This window comes from Leptidea sinapis, chromosome 8 (assembly GCF_905404315.1).
Source record: "Leptidea sinapis chromosome 8, ilLepSina1.1, whole genome shotgun sequence".
NCBI lineage: Eukaryota > Metazoa > Arthropoda > Insecta > Lepidoptera > Pieridae > Leptidea > Leptidea sinapis.
This window is the reverse complement of record NC_066272.1, coordinates 10,892,049-10,919,444: the sequence shown is the minus strand read 5'-3', so window position 1 is coordinate 10,919,444 and position 27,396 is coordinate 10,892,049. Positions and strand designations below refer to the sequence as shown.

The following is a 27,396-nucleotide window of genomic DNA, read 5'->3' as shown; positions in this document are numbered from 1 at the left end:
ACTTGTGCCAAAGAGAAAACATTTCAAAGAAAACTGACATTAAAATGACAGTTCACACAAAACATGATAAGATAGCTCATTCATGTTTACATGTATGCAAATAAACAAAATTAAGTGATCACAACAAAATGATAAGGTTCACAGAACAGAGGCTGCGAGATAAAAGCTGCATTATCTTGATCAAAAAGATATTTATTCTTATTAGCTGTCTTCTAGTAAAATGATGCTAAAAATTTGAATGGAACTGATATTACGACACATGGTCAAAATATGAATGTGTTTTCATAATATTATTGTGATTCTCATTTCACAGCGGTGTAAATTAATCAATATTAGTTTTGAAACAAAAATCATTCGAATAAAATGGAAATATATACAATGTTCTACAAAATCAACTACGAATATGATAAGGCCAAAATGAAAATGTCAAAAGCCATTTAGTGTGCGGACACACTGGTGTCGGACGTGATAAAGTGGCACAGCGAACATATTATTGTGATTCTCATTTCACAGCGGCGCAACTCAATCAATATTAGTTTGGAAACAAAAATCATTCGAATGAAATGAAAATATATACAATGTTCAAAAAAATCAACTAGGAGTATGATAAGGCCAAAATGAAAACGTCAAAAGCCATTTAGTGTGCGGACACACCAGACATATTGGTGTCGGACGTGATAAAGTGGCACAGCGAACATATTATTGTGATTCTCATTTCACAGCGGCGCAACTCAATCAATATTAGTTTGGAAACAAAAATCATTCGAATGAAATGGAAATATATACAATGTTCAAAAAAATCAACTAGGAGTATGATAAGGCCAAAATGAAAACGTCAAAAGCCAATTAGTGTACGGACACACCAGACGAATTGGTGTTGGACGTGATAAAGTCGCACATCGAACGGAACGCGCGACGAACACGTGCCGCGACGCTCGGAAACGCGCGGCGCGGTCGACCGCCGCCTTCTACGCATCCACCTAGTGATTATTTTAATAAGGTTCATTTGACACTTATTGTAAGAACAGGAAGAAAGAATGAAGTTAAACGGAGTGCATAACACTGTTTATTCTAAATATTTAGAGTTGAACAAAGCATACAAGATTTTATGTATCGTCAATACGTCACTCGAACGGTTAGCTCAGTTGGCAGAGCACTGGCACGGAACGCCAGAGGTCGCAGGTTTGAGTCTCGCATCGTTCATAAAATTTTGTTTTCAAATTTTATTTGTTTATTTAGATCTTGTTACACAGTTACCCCCTTATTCATAATGGTTTGCTAACTTTAAACAGCCGCTTATGTGTGTTTTTTCTCATTCTGACTTAGGTCAATAGAAGAAGACAGAGTGAGAATTAGCAATGCTTTAAGTTAGCAGACTATTATGAATAAGGGGGTAGATATTTAATTCTTGAGCTGGAGTGTTAAATACCACCGTCCCCACCTAATTTCTCAGCGTTGAACCACAGTTTGGAATCAACTTGTGATACACAATGATATTATGCACATAAGGTGCGTGTTACCTGCATCAGCAGCTAGCTCGGCAACAGCAGCGCAGAACGTTTCAAAATCAATGGTGTCGGTGTTAGGAGGAAGGCATTTATCGGCGAGTTCTCGTGTGACCCGCGTGGCCTCCTTGAGCGCGTCGACGGCTCGCGGACGCGCCAGTCGGCCGTGGCGTCCGCCCGCGGCGTCGTAAGCACGCTTCAGACGCAGGATGGTGTGTCCGAGCGAGTGGCCCGGGTGCGTGCGGGCACCGCGCAACACGGCGCGTGCGCAACGCAGCGCCGCGGGGATGTCCGTGAACGCGGGTAGACCACGCCTCTCCACCACCTCTTGTAGGGTAGCCCGAGCGCGAGACAACTCTACATATTCTCTGAAAATTGATCACTATTTTAAAATTAAATTAAAAATAACATGATTTACAACACTAAATTATATTAGAGCACATTCTAGAAAACGGCCAAACCCAACTCTTGCTATGACGATATTAGATTACAGACAGAAAGATCCTGTGCTATCTGGAAGCCTGACATTGAGCTGGCAGACCGTATGTATGACATATGTACACATTAACTACCCACTTAGGTGCTTACTGATTAATTATGAGTCCACGGTACTTGCAATCGGGTCGAAATATAATGAATCGTCGTGGAAGATATATATTGTGGGAGGCTCCTTTGCATAGGAAGCCGGCTAGATTATGGGTACCACAACGACGCCTATTTGTGCCGTGAAGCAGTAATGTTTAAACATTATGTAATTACTTGCTTACAAATAAGACTTAACATCTTATATTTCAAGGTGACGAGCACAATTGTAGTGGCACTCAGAATTTTTGGGTTTTTCAAGAATCCTGAGCGGCATTGCACTGTAATGGGTAGAGCGTATCAATTACCATCAGCTGAACGTCCTGCTCGTCTCGTCCCTAATTCTCATTAAAAAATTAAAATATTTATAAGCGTAACAAGACGGCAACTAACTGGTCCGTGATGGTCTCGCCGCCAATCATCTGGTGTCGCGCGTACGGTCGCAGCACCAGCAGCAGGTCGCGAGGCGCGGCCGCCAGGTGAGCCGCCTCCACGCACGCGGCCACGGCTCGGGTCTCACTCGCCAGCACGAAGAGCAGCGCTCGAGCCTCGGCCTTCGCCCGATGCTCCACCTCGAGCAGTTCCGTCGACCAGTCGTCCACTTGCTGGAAAATATAACATGCCTCATTAAAGCACCAACACACTGCACTGAACGGTGATATTTGACTAAAGCCCACGATAATCCTACCACAGACTGGGTACAGTGATAATTTGTATCGACAAAGACTAATTTTACAATAATAGTGTCATCTTCAGTGAAACCTGAACCTTCCATTTATCAATTTGCAAAATAATATTTTTGTTAATTTACAAAATTTTCAACTATCCTCGATAAGGCAGGAGATGTTAATTTTAAATCCAAACCATTATATCTTTAACCGATTTATATAATACTAGGAAATGTTCGAATACCAAAGACAATTTTGTGCTTCCTAGCGTGTTTTTTAGTTTTTTAAAAAACTTTTATATTATATTATTATTGACAGTCCCGACGACAGGGACAAATGACAACATCACCCTAGATTGTGGATTATGCATTGCGACACTTTCTAGAGCATCATAATCATGCGTGTGATTTATCAGGTAATAATACTATCGAAATCTCGTAACGCAGATAACAAATTGCGTCGAGATATTCCAACGAAACGTGTTTAAAGCGATTTCCAAAGTAAGGTAACGGAACGCGATCACGTTCGCGGTGGAATGTGTCGCATGGTCGCGCGCGGTGGACACCCGCCGCACACGTACTACCGCCTACTGCATCGTATACGTCTAATATTACCATATTATTAATTCAGTTGACGACCCCTATAGCCCAGCTGTTAGTGAACCTGCCTACTGAGCTAGAGCTCCCGTGTTCGAATCCCGATAGGTGCAAACATTTATATGATGAATATGAATAGCTGTTTCCGAGTTATGGATGTTATATGTATTTATGTATGATTATTGTAGTAAATATATCGTTGTTTTGTACCCATAGTACAGGCTGTGCCTAGTTTGGGGCAAGATAATGTGTCAAAGTGTGTCAATATGATATATTATAGCAAGGTACATCATGAAGCCACAGACGTATTGTAAATCTTAATATATATAAATTACGTGACACGTTGTTTGTCCGCGATGGACTCCTAAATTAATGAACGGATTATAATGAGTATTACTTCATGGAGTGCAGTTTGGTCCAACTTGAGAGATAGGATAGTTTTTATTTTGATTTGGGACGGTTTGACAGTTCCGCTGTGAAACAATTTCATTATAACAACAGGGAGCATTTTTTACGAAATAATTGTTGATGTGACATCACTTATTGAAAGTAAGTACTTATAAAACAGTATTTTTTTATTATCTACAGAACAACGTCTGTCGGGTCAGCTAGTATTATTATATAGCCGAAATGTTGTTGCGTGACGTCACAGATGTCTGTTAGTCTGTTAGATGACTGTCTGTAGTTATGTAACTAATAAATGCAAAGTTATATACACCACTATTAATCTATGAGGAATCGGCGCATGAGTACTACCGAAAACTATTCCACCTCAAATTTTTACGAGATCCTCTTCAAATTGCCCTACTGATGATATAAATGCATGTTGCCAAGGGGCAACCCCGTGCCATATTGTTAAAACCAAAATTGTTTAAACATTTTTTATTAAAATACAAATAAAAAAGGTCCTATAACATTTCACGATAAAGTTAATATTTTTAGAGATAAGATTTTATTTTTAATGTTCGTATGGGTACTTTTGACACACTAAAAATAAATAGTATATTTTTTAAATTCTATATACAAAACTTAATGATATTCTTAATGGAGATTTAAAAAAAGTTTCATTGTTTATACCTGTTTTTTTATTGTTAATTTACGCATCACTTACTTTAAATAACTATTAACTTTATCAACAATGTTTAAGAGAGCAATATTAATAATAATTTAACCGTCAAAAATTTGTTTTTAAATTTCTTTCTGGAATCAGTTTTACAAAATGAATTAGCGGAACAAGTAATGATTATAACTTTTTGGTATGTGTATTTTAAGTGCACAGGATGCCGGCTAGATTATGGGTACCACAACGGCGCCTATTTCTGCCGTGAAGCAGTAATGTGTCAGCATTATTGTGTTTCAATCTGCAGGGCGCCGTAGCTAGCGAAATTAACTGGGCAAATGAGAGTTGACAACTTATGTCTCAAGATGACTAGCGCAGTTGTAGTGCCGCTTAGGATTTTTGGTTTTTTCAAGAATCCTGAGCGGCACTGCATTGTAATGGGCAGGGCGTATCAATTACCATCAGCTGAACGTCTTGCTCGTCTCAACCCCTATTTTCATTAAAACAATTTGTACAAATTACAGTTGTACATAAATTTGTTCAAAGTCATAATAAATCATCGCTCTAGAATTTTCTCAAGTCAATTCCATTTTCTCAACGACTATACAAGTTTGACAAGACCTTGTGACAAGACTGAGAATCTTTTTTTAAATAAATAAATGGTATTCGATTTTTAAAACCAAGGAGTTTTCAATTAAAAAGAGTTTAATATGACAGGAACAGTGGAAATATTCCATTCCCGATACTTTTAGTGCCGCACTCGTAGTCCATAAAATTGGGTATGTTTGCTCACCTCTACAGTTGTGTAGTGTTAAATATTTAATATCCCAGAAGTGACAGAAATTAGATTTACAACAAATAGTTGAATAGGTGTGAATGTCAATGATGTGTGTTGGACTTACTGGATTGAAGTAGGTGATGCCCATCTTGTTGAGCATCGGGATGGCGATGTCGGAGCGCCACGTGGTGGGGTTACACGACCCGCCCAGGAACACCTCGCACGGCGCCGGCGACGCCTCGCTACCTGCGCACCACACACCCTCACATTAGAGCATCTCCACGTCAACACACGGAATGTGGAGGCAAGAGGAGACAAGGCACACAAGAATACAAACGAGCGTACTGAAGGATTCACGGGAGTGTCGTCGGCCTTTCAGTTGCGTGAGTACACTTATTTGATGGTATCCAAGTCGTATCGATCTATGGCATACCTACATATGCATAGCTGCACGCAGCTACAAGTTCATCACACAGTTTGATTGTACCTTGAATGCAGTGGCGTGCATTAGTTTTCTAGCAAGGTAGGCACTGTAGATCTAACTAGTCGTAGTTGCGCTTGAGTCTATCAGTACGAATAAAGTTGCATGAAACACTGCTTGCTTCGTATATGCAATCTGTAGACTGTCTACCGTAAGTAGTAAATTAACTTTAACACTAGTGCTATATTTATTTAGGTTCATAATGTGGTAGGCATTGCCTAATTGCCTATGTGAAATGCACGCCCCTGCTTGAATGTCAAATCGTTGCAAAGCGCGCTGTGGACGAACGCTATCAATTCAAGGCTTGAGCTGTCACGCTTTGTATCTTTTTTTAATGACAATAGGGGACGAGACGAGCAGGACGTTCAGCTGATGGTCGTTGTAACGCCCTGCCCGTTTCAATGCAGTGCCGCTCAGGATTATTGAAAAACCCAAAAATTCTGAGCGACACTAAAATTGCGCTCGTCACCTTGAGACATAAGATGTTAAATCTCATTTGCCCAGTAATTTCAGTAGCTACAGCGCCCTTCAGACCGAAACTCAATAACGCTTTTACAAATTATTGCTTCAGGGCAGAAATAGGCGCCGTTGTGGTACCCATAATCTAGCCGGCATCCTGTGCAAAGGAGCCTCCCACTGTTATCTGTCATATCGTGAAGAAATTTTTATTTTTATAGAGTCTATACTATATATACCACACTACACATAAATAAAAAGCAGAAGTATAGAATCAAATTAAAATTAGCAGTTGTATACTAGATAGTATATCTTATGACAATGTCTCACGAACAACCGACGAATATTATAATATACTAGGTGACCCAGCAAACGTTGTATTGCCGATATTACAATCGCGATACAAAAGTAACTGTTGATCGTAGATGGGTGAAAATTTGAAGTTGTATGTATTTTTTAATGCTGACTCATAGTCAAACAAATTTAAAAAAAAATATTGGCGTGGACCACCCTTAACATTTAGGGGCATGAAAAATATATGTGTAGTCCGATTCTCAGACCTACCCAATATGCACTAAAAATTTCATGAGAATCGATCAAGCCGTTTCGGAGGAGTTTAACTACAAGCACCGTGACATGAGAATTTTATATTTTAGATAATATGCTCTCGATTTGATAGAATACATTAGCCGCTAATTTAAGGAATATTTTACGGAGTGGTTTACGCTAATACAAGAAACTAAAGAAATTTGTGTGAAATAGCCCCAAAGTACAAGAGCAGCATGAGGTAGAATTAAATAAGTAGGAATAGAAGCTAAGGAAATTTATTAAAATATGCTTCATGTAAATAATTGTTGTTTCTTATTTGTCTTGGAATTGATGATGCATGTCTAAGAAAGCAAATATTTCATGAAGCTTTCGTTTATAGGAATTAAAACGTGTTTGAAGGTCACTGTAGTTAGTGGTCAATGTTCCCACTTGTCAGGCCGTACGCATATTCTTTCTAGAAGTACCCCACGCGTATTCTTTCTAGAAGTACCCCGAGTCATACCTGCCTGGATACAATGTAGAAGGAAGTTCTGCTGAATTTGAATTACTTGAGAAAACAACCACACCGTCACCATCGGATGGTCAGGGTGTCATTTGAGTTTGTTTACATATCTGGAAGTCGACGGTAGAAATCGGGTAAAATAGTTTTCTTTAGGAGAGCGTTCACCCCTTAAGACATGCCGTAGAAGAATTATAATTATAAGGGTGCAAAATAAAATAATTCCACTAATAAAGAGCACAGGTTAGTTAAAAATACAGATTTGCTAAATATCGCGGAGTTATGATGAATATGGACAGATATCTATAATTATAACACGGATTGGACCGTGTCGCGTGTGACTCTAAGCAATTATTGAGACTATCCAATCCATCCGTGAACTATCACGTGGCGTCCGTCCCACGGGACAGACCAGGAGGTCTACTCGCAAAATCGACAATGATAAAACTCCAAATATATCGCACCTACCCTACTCTAACAAATTTTCGAATTCATTATCGTTTATCGTAACCATAGACTAATATTTTGATTTTTTACGACGTTAGAAAGAATGAATTATGTGCAAACCTTGAAAAACTAAACATTATCTGTGCTATGTCGCTGTTAAGTGTCAAAAGTCAAAACATAGTTTAGGCGCGTTATTTCTATTTATTTTGGATTGGCGTTGTAATGTAATTTTCTGCATCACAGATCTGTAACATCAATTTTAAGTTGCACAATTTTTTGTGGAAATATTATAGATAATAAAAATCAACTTAAAATTTGCACATCCAAAGAATGGTTAGATTTCTTGTTAAATTACCTTTCTACAGAAATTAAAACAGGATTTCATAAGCTCATAATAGACATAGCTACACTTTATATAATACTAGCTGACCCGACAGACGTTGTTCTGTATACAATATAAAAATACTGTTTTATAGGAATTTGTCAATAATATTTACAGCATCAAGAATTATTTCTTAAAAAATACTCCCTGTTGTTATAATGAAATATAGTTTCACAGCGGAACTGTCAAACCTTGCGTCACTAAATTCTCTCATAGAAAATATGTCAATACAAAACAAATATTGAAAATAAAAATAATTATTGGTCCCAAATCGAAATAAAAACTATCCTATCTCTCAAGTTGGACCAAACTGCACTCCATGAAGTAATCCCCATTAAAATCCGTTCATTAGTTTAGGTGTCCATCGCGGACAAACAACGTGTCACGTTATTTATATATATTAAGATGAAAACTATGTATTAAGTCTCATGTCATCGCTTACTTTAACTTTGATTAATCAATGTGCAAATTAGCAAAGTCCGTTTATGTTACGGCAACTTAGAAAGTACGATTGCGACTAAACTAAGGCTTACACCAAAATACTCTAGATATTGACTCCAGAATCATAATACAAGCACGATTGCAACTTGAAACGATAATAGCAACGACAGCCTAGAAGGTGTCGTTTAGATTATCGTAAAAGCGACGTTTGATTATTTGTTAAATTCTTATATTCATCACTGACATTCACAACTATAGTAGGGTTAGGACCGATAATATCGATTAATGTTTCGTTCGTTCAACCATCGTTTCGATATTAAATACGATTTAACTAAGAGTAGGATTCGACACGATTAATAATAGTATAATAATAACGACACACTTTTACACAAATTATCTTGCCCTAAATTAGGCATAGCCTGTGCTTTGGGGTTGCAAGACAACGATATATTTAATACAAATATCCGGACGACCGAGCCTTGCTCGGATTTTTAAGAATATACAAAACTTGAACAAAAAAAAACTAATAGGACATCTGGATTCGAACCGGGGTCTTCTGCTTTCCGGATCACCCAATGTCCCATCTGAGCTATAATAGTCTTGTACATAGTGGCGAAATTTACCTTTGTATTCTAATGTTATTGTAGCTGTTTCTCATTCAAACATGGATAAAACCATTTTTTTTAAATTGAAACTTAGCTAGATCGATTTATCACCCCCGAAATCCCCTGCATACTTAATTTTATGAAAATCGTTGGAGCCGTTTCCGAGATTCAGATTATATATATACAAGAATTGCTCGTTTAAAGATATAAGATATACTTAATTTAACATACATAAATACATATAAACATCCACATTCGGCGCCTATTTCTGCCGTGAAGCAATAATGTGTAAGCATTACTGTGTTTCGGTCTGAAGGACGCCGTAGCTAGTGAAATTACTGGGCAAATTAGACCTAACATCTTATGTCTCAAGGAGACGAGCGCAATTGTAGTGCCGCTCAGAATTTTTGGGATTTTCAAGAATCCTGAGCGGTACTGCATTGTAATGGGTGGGGCGTATCAATTACCATCAGCTGAACGTTCTGCTCGTCTCGTCTCTTATTTTCATAAAAAAATATAAATTTTTGCACCTTAGTTAGCTTAGTAGGTAGGGTCGCTAACCGCTCGGCTATATAGGTCATCATTGTGCCACGAAATATCGAATATCGATTTTTGGAGTAGGCCCCCAGACCCAACAACGAGAGTACTTTACGTCACAACGTGAGCGATTTCATTAATAGCGTCGATGAGGAAGACGTGGTACAACATGGGGCCGATAGTAATCGTCTCGTTGTTTTACTGTTCAATTGTTGGCAATTACGTTGCGGGCACGAACCGCCAGTTATGCGATGTATTAACTACATCGTTCTGTAACTCACTTACTGGTCATTCAATACATCTCGAAGATGTTTGATGGTTTTGTTTAAAAGCTGTGTCATCTAAATATATCAAAGGGCAATTTAAAATACGAGTTTGTACTTCCGTACAAACTAGCTGACCCGACAGACGTTGTTCTGTACATCTTAATATATATAAATCTCGTGTCACAATGTTTGTCCTCAATGGACTCCTAAACTAATGAACGGATTTCAATGGGGATTACTTCATGGAGTGCAGTTTAGTCCAACTTAAGAGATAGGATAGTTTTTATTTCGATTTGGGACCCATAATTATTTTTATTTCCAATATTTGTTTTGTTTGGACATATTTTCTGTGAGAGTATTTTTGACGCGCGGTCTGACAGTTCTGCTGTGAAACAATTTCATTATAACAACAAGGAGCATATTATTATGTTACAATGAAAACTTATTGACAAATTCATCAAAAACGGTATTTTATTTATTATGTACAGAACAACGTCTGTCTGGTCAGCTAGTAATAAATAAAATACTGATTTTTTTATGAATTTGTCAATAATACCTAATAACATAAAGAATTATTTCGTAAAATATGCTCCCTGTTGTTATAATGAAATTGTTTCACAGCAGAACTGTCAAACCGCGCGTCAATAAATTCTCTCATAGAAAATATGTCCATACAAAACAAATGTTGGAAATAAGAATAATTGTGGGTCCCAAACCGAAATAAAAAACTATCCTATCTCTTAAGTTGGACTAAACTCTATGAAGTAATCCCCATCAAAATCCGTTCATTAGTTTAGGGAGTTCACTGGAAACAAATATATATATTAAGATGTATGAGTTTGCAAACTTAATATAAGTACAAATAAATTGGTTAAAAAGACTATCCAGTGAGTTTGTGCCCCTACTTTTCCGTATTTTTTTTTCTGGTTTTATTACAACAACCATCTTGTTTGTAAATAAACATTTATGATACGAGTTGCAGAGTATCCAGGTTGGAATAGTAAGGCTTATATCAGATAAAACAAATGGGAGGAAACTGATTGCATCTCTCTTACGGCCGTACCCAATATTCAGTCTATCTTTTACTTGAGATAAAAATCTTAACCAAATAAACTTATCGACGGTAACTCACCTTATCCGTACACGCTGACTGCCAATGAGACGACGTATGGCTTACCAGCGATAGAAGTTTTGTATGAAAATTGCAATTTACGCGTCCCAGTATAAGGTGATAAGAACGACTTATATTGGGACAGCTTCAGATTATTCACAGCTTATCTGTAGATAGTATATTGGGAACGGCCGTTAGACCGCCTATTATTTACTGACAGTACCTAAACATAATTGGCAAGTCTGAAAATGTTCAAGTTTTCAAACGACAAAGAATCCAAAGAACAACAGCAACAAACAAACATATTGGCAATTGATATTAATATATACGTATTATATTTAAATAAAAGAAAATATAAAATATGTATAAATGTAAAATATAAATCTGGATTTAAAAGAGTGGCAATGAGTTTCATGCTACTTCTTCTCATTAGCTCAACCCTTTACGAAGTAGAGGTAGTTCAATAAGAAAAAATATATTTATATAAGTGTCATTTCCTTGACCTACATGAATAAAGTGATTTTGATTTGATTTGATATATCTTTTGCGTTGGGCGTTATAACCCACAACGACCTCTCCTGCCACCCCCTTACATATAAACGTTGTTTAAAGTAAATTGTAAAAATAAATATTTTAGAAAAATTACTCTAATTACTTAAATTTCTTAATAATGTAAAAAAAAATATATTGAATTAGGCGTTACTTTGCGGAAATCAAAAATTATACAAATGATTTAAGTTTTCTTTAGTGTTAATTCCGCCAATATTTGTTTTTAAAAAACAATCCGACACGTGTTTCGCCTCTACACGAGGCATCCTCAGGACGTGTTGTCTCGCCAAAATGTGGCACGAGACTCATCCTGGAGTCTCGTGCCAGATTTTGGCGAGACTGAGTCTGAACGTAAAGAAAACTTAAATCATTTGTATCTTAATAATGTTATTTGGACTAACTTTTCTCTTTATTTGTGAGTTGCAAATTTTTTGCAATAAAATCTTTTCGCCAAATATCACTTGTTACAAATCATCCCCCGGAAGACAACGTGTGAACCCAATCTAGAGTACAGGAACCACTAAATAATTATTATGAGTAATGCGAGGAAACACCCTAAATTAGAAAGTGTTACGGTGAGTTCAATGATCCGTTGAATCGATGTAGGTATCCCTCATTGTTCGCCAACTTTAGCGTGGGCATAAACATATTGACAAAATATTATTAAAATAACTTTAGGTTACCGCACTCGACGGGGAACACGGTGCTGTCAATCTATGCGTATGGCTGTCCTAGATCTTCACATCGTTCATACAACAAAATTCAACTAGAAATGTCCAATGATAAAAGGCATTTATTATCTCAAAATTGATTCCTTTAGAATTCTTTTTGATGTCATTTCTAATATACTAGACACTACTACCGCTTCGGAAACAAGAAGCGGCGCAAGAAACTCTCCCAGCATTCTTTTTTTTTGCGCTCTTTTTAATCAAACATACAATGTTGTACTGTCATTGCTATTGCTATAAAATAACCATAATGTAGTACCAGGTTGTCACTTAGATTTTTTAATAAAACATTTAAATTTATTTATAGATAATGCCTGAACAGTGGCTGGGAGTTTATTATAAAAATGTATACATTTACCCATAAAGCTATTGTGTATCTTATGAAGCCTATTAGAATTGGTTACAAGCAATCTCTTATTTCTATAATACTATTAAGAGCAAAAAATTTTGTGAACGTATAATAAATTTTTATAAATTTACTGACAATGAACAGTCATAATATTTAATATATAGTTTGACCAGGCATGACAAACCAACTATAAGATTTGGCAAAAGTAAAACTTACATGAAGAAGAAATGCAGCTATTTTAATATACTAGTTATTCATTGTTTTCATTATAAATGAAACTTTTGACGAGGACTTATAAAAAAAAAGTTTAGATATTATTGAATATAAAAACTATTAACAAAATACGTGTGAAACTACCACCTCATATTGTCCACTTATTATGATTATTATAAATATTTATTGATATTCATGTTGATATTCATTGTTTTCAGCACATCCCCAAACCCTTTACTGTCTACTTGCTTTTGGCAATAAATAGTAAAAAGGTCATTTATGTGTAATTTTACCGATAAGCAACATCATCCAAATCTGTTCCCATTAAATCGAACACAGACCATTACTGAATGAAACATGTTGAGATCAACGCTGTCATTGGCAAAAGATAATTTGGCAAAACAAATCCGATTCCGGTACGATAGCCAATGCCAAGTGCCAAAACGTAAACACAGCTCGTGGTCAACAACTCAACAATCACACTGGGATCATATCGCACCATGAAAACATAAGATAAACAAGACGATACGAACTTTACAACTCTACATTGACTCTATGATCTGTCAAGTGTCACCCGCGAGCGCGATGTGATCAAACAACGAGCGAGACGTGTCGCTAACAAACAAAAGACGATTAGAATATAATGGTAAAATGTTTACGAGTATGTAAGACGCACAAGGCACTATCATGGTGGTCGGCGGCATTGTCGATGAAGATCGGAACACGGCGGCACTCGCGCAAGCGGCGCGCTGCTCCGGCGGACGGTCAGCGAACAACTGGCAGCTGGCTCAATGGTTGAGCTCGAGGCGATCGCGATTCGCGGTCGTGAACAACCTTACGCAGTACGCACACCTCACCACATATCGAGCCAATAATTCCGCATTAATATTTTAAATATAACAAATACACGAGACAATCGTGTTTGTCGAGCTTCCTGTTTTCAATTCGCTGACATCGCAAAACACAGATCGTTTCCTCCTTCAATACTTGTGTTAGGTTTATACCAGTGGGAGGCTCATTTGCACAGGATGCTGGCTAGATTATGGGTACCACAACGGCGCCTATTTCTGCCGTGAAGCAGTAATGTGTTAGCATTACTGTGTTTCGGTCTGCAGGGCGCCGTAGCTAGTGAAATTACTGGGCAAATGAGACCTAACATCTTATGTCTTAAGGTGACGAGCGCAGTTGTAGTGCCGCTCAGAATTTTGGGGTTTTTCAAGAATCCATAGCGGCACTGCATTGTAACAGGCAGGGCTAAGAGTTTCTCTAAGATAGAGAGAAATTCTCCCGGGTTTTCTGGTGTTGGTATCTTGTGGGTAGCTTACTGTGTAGGGTATGTGTACATACCAGCCACTTCACATAACATATATTTAATACTAGCTTTTACCCGCAACTTCGTCCGCGTGCAATAATTACCTTGGGTAGCCATTTTTTATTTTATTATTTACTCACTTTGAAAATAATAGACACACTAACTGCTGAGGTTAATAATACATTTATATAAGCTACCAAGTAGTACTTACTAACTTTCATCCCCTTTTTCATCCCCGCACAGGTCTAATTTTAAAAAACGCTGGAACAAATATTTATTTATTTCTTATCAGGTGCCTAATACAACGTTTCATAGTGTTATCTTTGATAATGACGAACCTACATACAAACTTCCACCACCTTTTTCAACCCCGCCAAGCCTTTTATTCGCGATAAAAGATAGCCAAGCTCTTGTCTATCTCTGTACTAAATTTGATCAAAACCAGTTAATGTAAGCCCTTTGGTTACGCTTTCACGCGTTTACAACATTTATAATATTAGTAGGGATCTATTTGGAGCATTGGGGAGATTTCAAAGTAAACTATTAGTAATGTAGGGCATGATAAAGTATGCTGTAGTAAGTGGATACCGTGTGTAATATTTACAAGATTACAAATGAATGAATGAATGAATAAGTTATGATCAAAACAAATCTATGAGACACAACCTGATAGTTGAACAAATCATACAAGATTTTTATGACGACACGTCACTCGAACAGTTAGCTCAGTTGGAAGAACACTCACACGGAACGCGAGAGGTCGTGGGTTCGAGTCCCGCATCGTTCATAAAATTTTGTTTTCAATTTTATTTGTGTATTAATCCTAGAAGTGAGGGTTATCACTTTAAAAACACAACAAATTGTTTAAGTCTATCATTTTCATTCGGCAGGAATAGGACCTATCGGCCTTACCTAACAAATAAACAAGCCCATTCTAGAGTTTAGTTGATTGTAAACAGTTAATTGCAAAGATGTATCGACTATATCAAGGAGAAAGACGTTAGAATGGCTATATAATATATCTAACTATTAACTAAACGTTGCATGTCTACGACTGAAAAGATGACATACATACATACATATAATCACGCCTCTTTCCCGCAGGGGTAGGCAGAGACCACTTCTTCCCACTTGCTACGATCCTTACATACTTGTTTCCTTTCGTCCATTTTCATTATTCTCTCATACATGCTCTTCGGTTTAGGATACTCTTCTTGACCTGGCCTTTTTTCAAGACGTCCCTGATTTTTATCTCGAAACGTCCGCCTAGGTCTTACCCCTTCCAACACTTTCATTCACACTGGCCTTATACACTTTTTTCGTCAATCGTTCTTCATTCAGTCTCTCGACATGGCCAAACCATCTCAGCAAACCTTTCTCAATTTTTGTCACAGCATCTTCTTTCAGAAATTTAAATAATAAACTTAAAAATAAATCTTTGTTGACGGTCACAATGAGTTTAATTTTAAATACAGATTATATATGTAAATTTTATTCTCTAATAATCTATCCCGTTATCCGATCCTCAGAAATTCTTCTGGATATCATAACAGAAAATTATTTCCTTGCGATTATCATGATCTTAAAACAATCGGAGAATTAGCACGCTGCACGTTTTATTACCAAGTAGCTGACCCGACATACAGACTGATCTTCTGTCAATAGAAAAATAAAATGATGGAAGTATTCGGGAATAATGTAGTCTAAAGCCATCGGAAAAGTGTCATCAAAGTTGAGATAAAAATGAATCGAAAACGTATTTCTGAATGATTATATAATATCATGTAGCAATAAAATGATAAGGATTAATATCGTTTTTGTATAAACAGCTTTTACATTACAGCTTTATAATTACCAATTGTTTAAAGTATTAAAATGGATATAGTATTTTATCCTTCAGAGATAGACATATGCCATCGCAGACTTTTCTGTAAACGTATATAAGATACACAATTCCACCATACAATATTTTATTATATCTCAAAAAGCTTAGACAGTGTTTTCTTTGAAAGCTCCCCGACGGCCATTTTTATTCCGACACTTGCAACAATATCGTTCTATTTTAGCCAATGTATACAAAAACTTATTTACTAGAACCTCCCTCACATTGGTGGAAACAGCATGAAAATAGGTGCAGTAGTTTTTGAAGTTACTTCGAACAGACAGCCAGACAGACGTGGCGGAGGACTATATTGTATACTAATAAATATCGGGACGACCGTGATTTGCTCGGATTTTTAAGAATGTACAAAACGTCCACAAAAAAAATCTTATAGGACATCTGGATTCGAACCCCCGGATTTCTGCTTTCCAGATCACCCAATGTCCCATCTGAGCTATTACAGTCTTGTATATAGTGGATAAATTTACCTTTGTATTCTAATGTTAGTGTAGCGATTTCCCATTAAAACACGGATAAAACTACAATTTTAAATTGAAACCTAGCTAGATCAATGTATCGCCTCCGAAATCCCCTGTATACTAAATTTTATGAAAGTTGATTGAAAAAGATTGTTGGAGCCGTTTCCGAGATTCAGATTATATATATATATATACAAAGAATTGCTCGTTTAAAGATATAAGATATGTAGTGATAAATATTGATTTGTTGCAGAGTCAAATATTTACTAATGTAATATCTACACGCGCCTACTTAGTACTGTTAAACCTATAACATCCGTATATCCGTTAATACGATTACACGTATGTAAGATTTACCTTTTCTACATATCCGCACCATCTATTCATATTTGTACAAAGCCGGCATCCAGACTCATCACAAGTGACGTTTCCGTGCGCCGTTTATAGAGAGCGGCCTCGCGGAACAACTGGGAAGGCCACTCCATACACACAGGCACCAACGTACATCTTAATACTTTTATCCAGTTAACTGTTACATTAATTTCATTCAATTTGATATCTTTTGTCTCTCCTTGAACTTACCGTAACAATAATTTATAATAATAAAACAAAACAGGTTCACATATTAAGTCACACATATTTTCCGCGTCGACTTTTTCACCATATTTATATAATTACATCACTGCTTCCTATATATATGTTGTGTCAGATATATTAATGTCACAATTTAACATAAATATGGACCCGGAAAGGTATTTAAAATCATTATCACGGAATTCAACATCAGTAATTACGCTGTGTGATACGAAAGCCAATGTGTCATCTAAATCTATACATATCAATAAAATTGGAGTGTCTGTTTGTAATATTGAAATAACAGTTTTTTACTACATGTAAATGAATACACGGTACATACAGCAAATTAACATTTTTTAAAATTTTTGTCTGTTTGTTCCGGCTAATCACTGAAATGGCTGGACCGACTTTGACGGGACTTTTATTGGCAGGTAGCTGATGTAATAAGGAGTAACTTAGGCTACGTTTATTTTAGAAAAAATAAAGTAATGTTGCAATGTCCAAGAAACGGTCTAACTGTAAAATAATTCATATGGCAAAACAACGTTTGCCGGGTCAGCTAGTTATTAATAAGAACGAGGCGGAAAGAATGCTCTGTTAATTATTTCCAAGAGATTGTCACCTTTATTGCTTTAAAACAGTTGATTAGAAATAATTGAGATTTTTAATATCAGTTGGTTACAAAACCGATCGCAAACATTTCTATATCTTAAATACGAGCACAAAACAATTGGGCTTTTATAGTATCGTAAATCGCAAACCTATGTCTTTGTATGGCCGCGCGCCGTTATGAAGGTTAGCTTTTAGGATTCCTTTGCCAAATGGCAAAAAACGGAACCCTTATAGATTCGTCATGTCTGTATGTCCATCCGTATGTCACAGCCACTTTTTTCCGAAACTATGGAAGCTGTACTGTTGAAACTTGGTAAGTAGATGTATTCTGTGAACTGGAATCAAGATTTTCACACTAAATAGAAAAAAAAAACAATAAATTTTGGTGGTTCCCTATACCTACTTAGAACTGACACTCATTTTTTTTTCATCAAACCCATATCTATGGCTTTTCTAAACATAATAGTTTGGAGACACTTCCAAACCGGTAAAACAAGTCCCCCCCCCCCTGTAACTTCTAAAATTGTATTTTTGAAGTGAAAAATTCTTTAGCGGCGTTGAGCACTAAACGCAAGCACTGAGCGCAAAAGTTAAACTCACGTCAGGGCACGTGGACTGACCGAAAATTCGTAAGACAGTCTTTACGATTATGATAACTAAAGCAAGTCGTGCGAAATTATTCCCAAACCATTCCGAAATATTCAAAAACGCACAACGTTATCAAGTTTTCACATCTGCCGGCACTGCCGGAGTGCAACCCGATATTTTACGGGAACACATCTAATAACACTTTTAGTTACGAATTCAATAATGTTTGAGTTATTTCATTACTAGTCTTGTATATCATTCGGCTATTCTTCATATTGGAACAATTATACAATTTATGCGTTGATAAAAAAATATGAATTAAGGTGATTCATTTACTTGATACAGAATTCATTATTCTTTAATAAAAATGTATTCTCGGTTGATCCAAGTTTCTATTTTAGATCATTTACGGCCATTCCCAATATTCAGTCTATCTCCGGTTGTGACCTACTTGAGATAAAAATTCGTAACTATCGTTGACTTTTCTGTCCCAATAAACTTATCAACGGTAACTCACCTTATACGTACACGCTGTCTGTCAATGAGACGACGTATAGCTTACTAGGGATAGAAGTTTGCATGGAAATTGCAACAGAGAACTGGCGATAAGAATGACTTATCCGATATACTGGGACAGCTTCAGATTATTTATTTTTATTATCAGCCAATTACTGACAGTAGAAGTAGACCTAACCTCTATTTTGAGCAATTCACGCACACTAACACGTCATACAAGTCGCGAGTGTAAGACGCTGCTTGTCACGCACACTAACACAAAGTGTCATACAAATCGTGAGTGTAAGAGGTAGCTTGTCACGCACAATAAACTAATATTCCTGGCCTGTTTTTATCGGTTATCTAACAGCAAGAGACTCTATCTAGACGTATAAATTATCAATTTTTTTTAAATGAAAATAAGGGACGAGACGATCAAGACGTTCAGCTGATGGTAACTGATACGCCTTGCCCATTACAATGCAGTGCCACTCAGGATTCTTGAAAAACTCAAAATTCTGAGCGGCACTCAATTTACGCTCGTCACCTTGAGACATAAGATGTTAAGTCTTATTTGCCCAGTAATTTCACTAGCTACGGCGCCCTCCAGGACCGAAACACAATAATGCTTACACATAACAGAAATAGGCGCCGTTGTGGTACCCATAATCTAGCCGGCATCCTGTGCTAAGGAGCCTCCCACAGGTTCGAAGGTTTCAACTCGTATTTACAAAACATATTTACTCATAACATATATATTTTTGATGTCAGAATTTTTCATGAGATAACAAGCTGTTGCGAGCTGACACAGACAACGAAAATCTCTTTAATTATATAGCATTTTCGTATCCACGCTCACCTTTGTAAATGATTGTTTACGGAATGTAACCAATGTTAATGTAGTTATTAAGAATCACGTTCATCTTATTTTGATCAAGCAAGTTTTCACATATATAAATATCGTGCGTTTTTGTTTGTTTCGGTCGTAGTTTGTGCCTCCATAAAACTATTGAAGTAACACTAGATTCGATTCTCAGATTAAGGATTGGTCTCCGCTGCGCCCCAACTATATACCGCACTATCTAAAAACGGGAGCTTTTTTATTACGGCAACTTTATATTGTAGTGTGCGTGGCATCTTTCAAATTTTATTTCATGTTATTTTACATTGAAATTAATAAAATACTTACTGATAATATGCCATACCAGTGTATTTCTTATTTCTTTTAGTATTATTTTTAAAAAGTTTTATTACTCAATCGGTCATTTTAGTTGCAAATATTAGCAAAGTTTAACAGAACATTTGGCTCGTCAACGTCGCATAATGTTCGAGACTAGCTCGAGTACGCCCAATTGGGCGTAGTTATTAGTTATCGCACTTTGCGACTACGCATGCGGTATCTAGTTGGAGCGCAGCGGAGACCAATCCTTAATCTAAGATTCGATCATTGATTTTAGTAGAAGTATGAAGGAAGTAGTCCCTGAACAAAGTAAACATTGATTGTTTCTTGATACTGATACTTAATTACGACATTGTAAATAAGATAGAAACATGACAAAAGACAATACATGAAACAATAAACATTATGTTCTCGTTGACGTTAATAAGCTATTTATAAACAAAGATGCACTTGGAGACGACGCACAAAACTGCGACTTCCCTAACTCGATGGAACGTTGATAATATCATAAGCTCATAAGACGGTAGGTGATAATATCTAAATCCCACAAGAGTATATTAACGCGAATTAAATCTAGTTCGTAACAATAAGAACCTACAAGAAAATAAGTACTGTACTAAGCTACTAGAGAAATTTATTTAACCAATTACATTAACTAAAGAAATTTTTTTATTAACTCAGACATTCATTTCGCTCACAGTACCTCAGGCATTCTGACATTATTCCCGTCCATTCATCCGCAAACAAGTCACACTCATGGCTTGCACTCAGGAGAGCGTTGAGCGCGGTGAAGGTTCGGGTTCTAGGCGACTGTGTATGCGCTACTGTGCGCCTCTGCGGAACCGCAAACAGTTCATTCCTACGGTTGCGAAGGTATTTGTTTGGAACAAAAAACCGACAAAGCTTATCACTTAACTCGGGAGCATCGATCCTAACATGAAAAACTTTACAGGCAGTAGTGAGTTTTCGATAATCAAACTTCTAAAGAATTATAATTCAGAGACCCCAGAAGAAATTTGGTTGCATATAGGTAAGGATAATAACCGTATATCCGTTTATAAAAGAACCTCAGAAATACCTTCTGAGATATTTTAAAGTTCTGAAAAACATGTTGTAATCAAAACATAAAAGTATTATGTTATACTCTATGTTAACCGCTACGAGTTTTGTTGTCTGTGTCACTTCCTGGCACATAAAAAAAGCAGCACTGGTGATGCTGTATACACGGACCGTGCAGGTCTCTTTCCGGAATTCGTCGACCAGTGCCGGGAGAAACTTGTTTCTTCTATCGAGTACTCTCTTGAGAAGGTCGCGGAATAGGGTGAATTTCACCTTGTCCAGTTTAACCCCCAGAAGAACAAGATGGCGGGTTTACCACTAAATAACCCCACTTGTCGTTCTTCGACAACACTTCCCTTAAAGCCTAGCCTAGTATCGGAATATTGGGTCTCGAAATCTCGAGTGATTGCCGATTCCGTGGTCATCTGGAGGGCAAAGCCAAATTTGCTTCGAAGAAGCTGGGCGTCATAAATACAGCACGGTAATACTTCAAGCAGACCCACATTCTAGCCCTCTACAATGCGAGGTCCGGCCACATATGGAGTATTGCTGTCATCTCTGGTCTGACCCACCCCAGTATCAGCTCGATTCATTTGACCGCGTGCAACGCAGAGCCGACTACAAAGCTGAGGAATGAACTTCCTTGTTCGGTGTTTCCGGGACGATACATACCTTCAAAAATAGCGCGTACACCTTCCTTTAAGGCCGGCAACGCTACTGTGATTCCTCTGGTGTTGCAAGAGAATGTGGGCGGCGGTAATCACTTAACACCAGGTGACCCGGTATGCTCATTTGTCCTCCTTTTCCGAAAAAAAGCATAGATATCCTATAGCTGCGGTGTTAAGTAAATTGTTCAAAGTACAATAAGTGTTTTTTCATTCAATATATAAGAGCATTCCAATCAGACATTTCACTCCAGCCACTTTCGATCGAGCAATAATCGTTCTATGGATCTCAACATGAAACAGCACCCTCACAATGTGCACGTGTGGATATCTTTCACGGTGCGATCGTCTTGAACTACGAGCAGTAGAACTTACCAGTGGGAGGCTCCTTTGCACAGGAAGCCGGCTTGATTATGGGTACCATAACGGCGCCTTTTTTTGCCTTCAAGCAGTATGTGTAAACATTACTGTGTTTCGGTCTGAAGGGCGCCGTAGCTAGTGAAATTACTGGGCAAATGAGACTTAACATCTTATGTCTCAAGGTGACGAGCGCAATTGTAGTGCCGCTCAGAATTTTTGTGTTTTTCAAGAATCCTGAGCGGAACTGCATTACAATGAGTAGGGTGTATCAATATCAGCTGAACGTCCGGCTTGTCTCGTCCCTTACTGTCATAAAGAAAAGAACTAGTTGTAGGTACGTTGAGTTATAGTCCGGGGCAGTACTGCGACCACACGCATGTTTACTCCAATGTGGCGGTGCACTTGTACTGTTGCGTTCCGATTTGAACAGTTTGGGTGGCGTTGTAATTACATATATCTTAATATATATAAATTACGTGACACATTGTTTGTCCGCGATGGACTCCTAAACTAATGAACGGATTTTAATGGGGATTACTTCATGGAGTGCAGTTTGGTCCAACTTGAGAGATAGGATAGTTTTATTTCGATTTGGGACCCATAATTATTTTTATTTCCAACATTTGTTTTGTATGGACATATTTTTCTGTTAGAGAATTTATTGACGCAAGGCTTAACAGTTCTGCTGTGACACAATTTCATTATAACAACAAGGAGCATATGCTAGGAAATAATTATTGATGTTATTAAAAATTATTGACAAATACATAAATGCAGTATTTTTTTTATTATCAACAGAACAACGTCTGTAGGGTGATAACAAAAACACGACAAATGTACACCATGCCTCCATCATCAGAATAACTAGAAAAACAAGTTCTAATAAGATTTAAACTTAGAATATTATAGCATTAATATTATAAGGATTTCATAAAGCACCACTATTCGCGATTGAACGAAGTTCACTGCGTCATTCTTTTAAATAAACTAGTTATTTTTTAACGTTACGGCAAAAAGGCATTACCACGTACATATGTGAAATATTACGTTACATATATGAACCGACTCTACCAAACTTTATGAAATTACAATTTATATATTTTATTCAAAATACGATATCTAAAGTCAAAAACTATCTATTAAACTATCCATTCCAAAAAGTATGCCCCAGACCTGAGAAGAACGGGGAGCAACAAACTCAGCGGGCTCCTTTTTTTTTCATTAAAAATATGGTTTCAAAGTAATATCGTACAATTTAACTTATTATTTAATACCCTGAGGGCTGTCGTTGTATTCCCAATCTGTGGTATCATTAAGAAAGTCATTTATGTTGTAGTAACCTTTACCACACAAACGTTTTGTAACAATTCTTTTAAATTTGGAAATACATTTGTTTTGAACATTTTATGGGTTCTTGTAGTAAGAGCATATATATATGTATATATCGCCCCGCAAGACTTACTAACTCGACTTAGCCAAGTAGTAGGCATTATGCGTTTATGTCTGTTCCTGGTGTTAACATTATGGTTATGACAGTTTCTAGCATATTCACTTATCACAAAGTTTAGATGGTTGTTTGGAGTCCGTTGCATAAGAACATAGATGACGAGTATTAAACACAGCCGAAGACAGAACACAACAACCAGCTGTTTAATATTGTTGAGATGGTCGGTCATCTAGATACGAATACTGATGAATGTAAATTGACTGCATTAAGATAGTAGGTAGACAGTCCTCGGAGGTGTTGGAAGATGTAGATTATATACCTTTTATTATATATATTTAGGACAACTGTATTTCTGCCGTGAAGCAGTAATGTGTAAGCAGTACTCTATTGCGGTCTGCCGTAGCTAGTGAAATTACTGAGCAAATGCGACTTGACATCTTATATCTCAAAGGAACGAGCGCAGTTGCAGTGCTGTTCGGAATTTTTTGGGTTTTTCAATAATCCTGAGCGGCACTGCATTGTAATGGGCAAATAATGTAATAAATCATAAAAAACAACACTAATATCATCAACATAATACTGGTCACTAAAAGAAATAGTAAAAAACGAAACAATCCTCCCTCGTCCCACTAATTAAACACATCGAGCAAGTACACAAAAGGAGGTAGAAGGTTCCAAGAAGAGGAAAGCTGACATGAAAGGGTTATTTGTATGTGGAAGTTGCCAGGCAAATATGTCAAGACTGTGGCAAAGATCCTCCTCTGGTACCTTAATATATATAAATCCAGTGTCCTGGTGTTTGTTTCCAGTGAACTCTTAAACGAATGAACGGATTTTACTGAGGATTACTTCATGGAGTGCCGTTTAGCCCAAATTGAGGGATAGTTTAGTTTTTTTTTCGTTTCAACAATTTTCATTCCACCAACATCTATAGGAGCATATTTTACGAAATAATTCTTAATGTTATATATTATTGACAAATTCATAGAAAACAGTATTTTATTTATTATGACACAGAACGTCTGTATGGTCAGCTAGTATGTTTGTATGTTTCAACGGTTTATAAAGCTGTTCATTATAGAATAGATGGACGGGCATTCGGGTCACCTCACAGTATGTGACCAAAGCTACCGACACTCTCTCGCACACTGGAGGAATCACAGGAGCGCTAACGGCCATTTGGATAGTTGTACGCGCGTGCTTGCGTTGAAGGTACCTTAACCATGCACAACATTATGGAAATACCTCGCAAGGAAGTTCATTCTTTATTTTGGTTGTGCATAAACGAGAGTTCCTTCCATACTTTACATCCAAATTTACGTGCAAAGTACCACCCGCATCACGTTGACGTCTGGCATTCCACAACCGCGCGTTTTGCAAGAAATTTCTCGCCTTACACAGCCACTTTGTGGAATCTACTTAGGGACCTTCAAGAAAAAAGCATACTCCACCCACCTTTAAGGTCGGCAACGCATTAGTTGACACCTGTTGTTGCGAATGTCCATGGGCGGTTGCCTCACCTCTCCCCATCCCGAGAGCCTCTTGCCCGTTTCCCGCTCTTATATAAAAAAAAAAACATCCAAATGGTGAGGGCGGTATTAGGTTTATGACGTGCGGTGCAATGTGTGTATCTTTCGTATGCCAAGACGACATGTCAATCAATCACTGGCATGATGAGGAACAGAAGATACACGTCGAAGCAATAATTAATGGCGATCATATAAGTTACAATACATTAAACGCACGTGGAAATGTAGCGCGATATATCAACGTAAACAAGATAGTGTGTCCTCGACGATTACGTCAGCTTTATATTGGTATCTACTGAATGTACATAGAATAAAGAGCTATTGATTTAGTGTCCTGCCAGTATTTTAATAATAATTAACATAATATTATTTTATTTAACTACAGACTCGGATTATGCTGTTTTAGATTAAAAATATTAAAGTTTACAAAATATGGGCAAGCTTCATACATTTACAATGGAAATCAAAATCCACAATTCTATGCATCGATTGGACACGCACAATTTATGATATGTAGGGGTTCTGTAGTATTGAGAAAAATTTAATTTATTTATAGAAATACTTTCTCGCAAAGAATTCCTCCATTTCTAACCATTGTAACATTATTGTATTCGAATTCAAATATTTTTATTTACCTATTCACTATATTAAACATTATTCGTTAAACAGTCGCTACGAGTCCCCGTAAAAACTTTGGCATTATAATGAACTGGAGATATGGAATATACAAATGAATAATTAAATGATATTCAATAACAAAACTTCATGATAGTGGATCACTGATTACGTAATGAAGGTGTACCTAATTGTATAATAATGCAAGGCATACTACACGCGGGCAGACAACGATGTTAATCCCGTGTGTAGCGACGCGTGTGTCCCGCGAGCCCACATCGTTACGAGCTCTGCAAATCGACAGGGATACCGCTCTGGGTATTTCTGGATTGGTACCGTGCGGAAAGTTTAGTCACGACGAAATATGTTTAGCAGAACGATGTCTCCGAGAGACCTTCCGCAACAAGGAGTAAGATAAAGAAACGACTGCGGAAGAAACACAATTAGTTACGGAAGAGCATAATTTACAATGTACAAACGAAAACAGCGTTGTGTTTATCATTCGGAGCGTTTCGTTTCTTTGTTTGTCTCGCACACAATAATAACATATAGTAAAGAGTGTTGCGTACTCGGATCTATAATGGTTTCAGCGTGAAAGTAAACAAATACTTGATTGAAGTCTATCTGGAGGGTTTAAATTAAAACAACTTTGATGCTTACCGTTCACATGTTTGCAGAGCCCATCCTTATCTCGATAGTCCTTGGCTGTTGAATACACGGGTGATTCTGGCTTATTCGAGACCCTGTCAATAACATTACATATATGATAAACATTCGGAAAACTAACTAGAGAATAATAACAATAAATCATAGCTTAGAAAACTAAAAAAAACACGCTTTTTATAGAAAACCGAACTAAAAAATATAAATTTTTATCAAATTAATGTATTGTCATCGGTCGTCGATAAATCTACGAAGTTTGATCGAAATCTTGTCGTTTAAAGTGGTTGAAAATCGTGCACTGAGTCTGTTACAAACAAACATACATACTGGTGAAGCTAATAAAAAGCGTGTTAAAAACGGGCAGGAGTGTTTAAAATTGTTCGCCAGCATTGATCACATTCAGTGCGGGTATCTTCCGCTGTCACGGACACTGGAAGCATTATATTGTTGACATGTGCCAAGTTGCATGTTTCGAGTCGTGATTCAGTGCATGACCAACATTTTATACGACATTGAGGGGTCAACAACACAGGCCCGCGTGGTCCCGGCAGCATCCATCAGGCGGCAGGTTCAAGAGCGGCTGTCAAAGCGAGCACCGAGCCCGGCTCCGGACAGCGGACGTCATCGACAGAATTAAACTGATTCATGTGTCATGTAGCGGACATCGAGGGCACTAATTACGCCACTATACTTAGTTAATGTTTATATTTGTATTGTACGTGTAATGAACTGGCAATTATCCGGCCTCGCCCAGGCATTTTATTCAATATTAATGCGCAATAAATATACCGTTTTAACATTTATAAAACATTATATTCCGATCGAATGTTGCGGGAAACACAGAACAATTGAAACTGGAAGCACAATTTACTAGAGTTTATTATTGTATCATTCTGCAGTCGTATTGTGATAAAAACATGTGACGTTGTTAGTTTTGGATGAAATCTTAATGAAGGTGATAAACACTTCAATGAAATTGAGGCGTATTTCGGAGAGTTGTAGACGAGGCTGCAATCAACGGAATACCACCGTGAGTCACTTTTGTTTACAAACACAAGTGATAATGAGACGAACACATTTCCTAAAGTAAAGAGCGCAAGACGAATCATTACATTGGCAATCCGCTTTGACA

The 27,396-nt window shown here is 37.2% G+C and overlaps 2 protein-coding genes across 7 annotated transcripts in view; both read right to left on the bottom strand.

The window, feature by feature from the left end:
- Window positions 1-27,396, bottom strand: part of LOC126965679 (rab-like protein 6) — a 339,766-nt gene that overhangs the window by 182,695 nt on the left and 129,675 nt on the right. The window lies entirely within an intron of this gene.
- LOC126965665 (uncharacterized) overlaps window positions 1-27,396 on the bottom strand; it is a 105,466-nt gene that overhangs the window by 12,065 nt on the left and 66,005 nt on the right. For 4 of the 6 annotated variants that reach the window (XM_050809378.1, XM_050809374.1, XM_050809376.1 and 1 more), the window contains exons 5-9: window positions 26,262-26,344; window positions 5,314-5,435; window positions 2,481-2,692; window positions 1,521-1,873; window positions 864-980 (exon numbers count right to left, since the gene is read on the bottom strand). In XM_050809378.1, coding sequence (XP_050665335.1) covers window positions 864-980; window positions 1,521-1,873; window positions 2,481-2,692; window positions 5,314-5,435; window positions 26,262-26,344 — 887 coding nt within the window. Of the gene's footprint in view, window positions 1-863; window positions 981-1,520; window positions 1,874-2,480; window positions 2,693-5,313; window positions 5,436-13,478; window positions 13,565-26,261; window positions 26,345-27,396 lie in introns of those variants that run through there. The other 2 variants (XM_050809379.1, XM_050809377.1) reach the window with 2 other exon arrangements.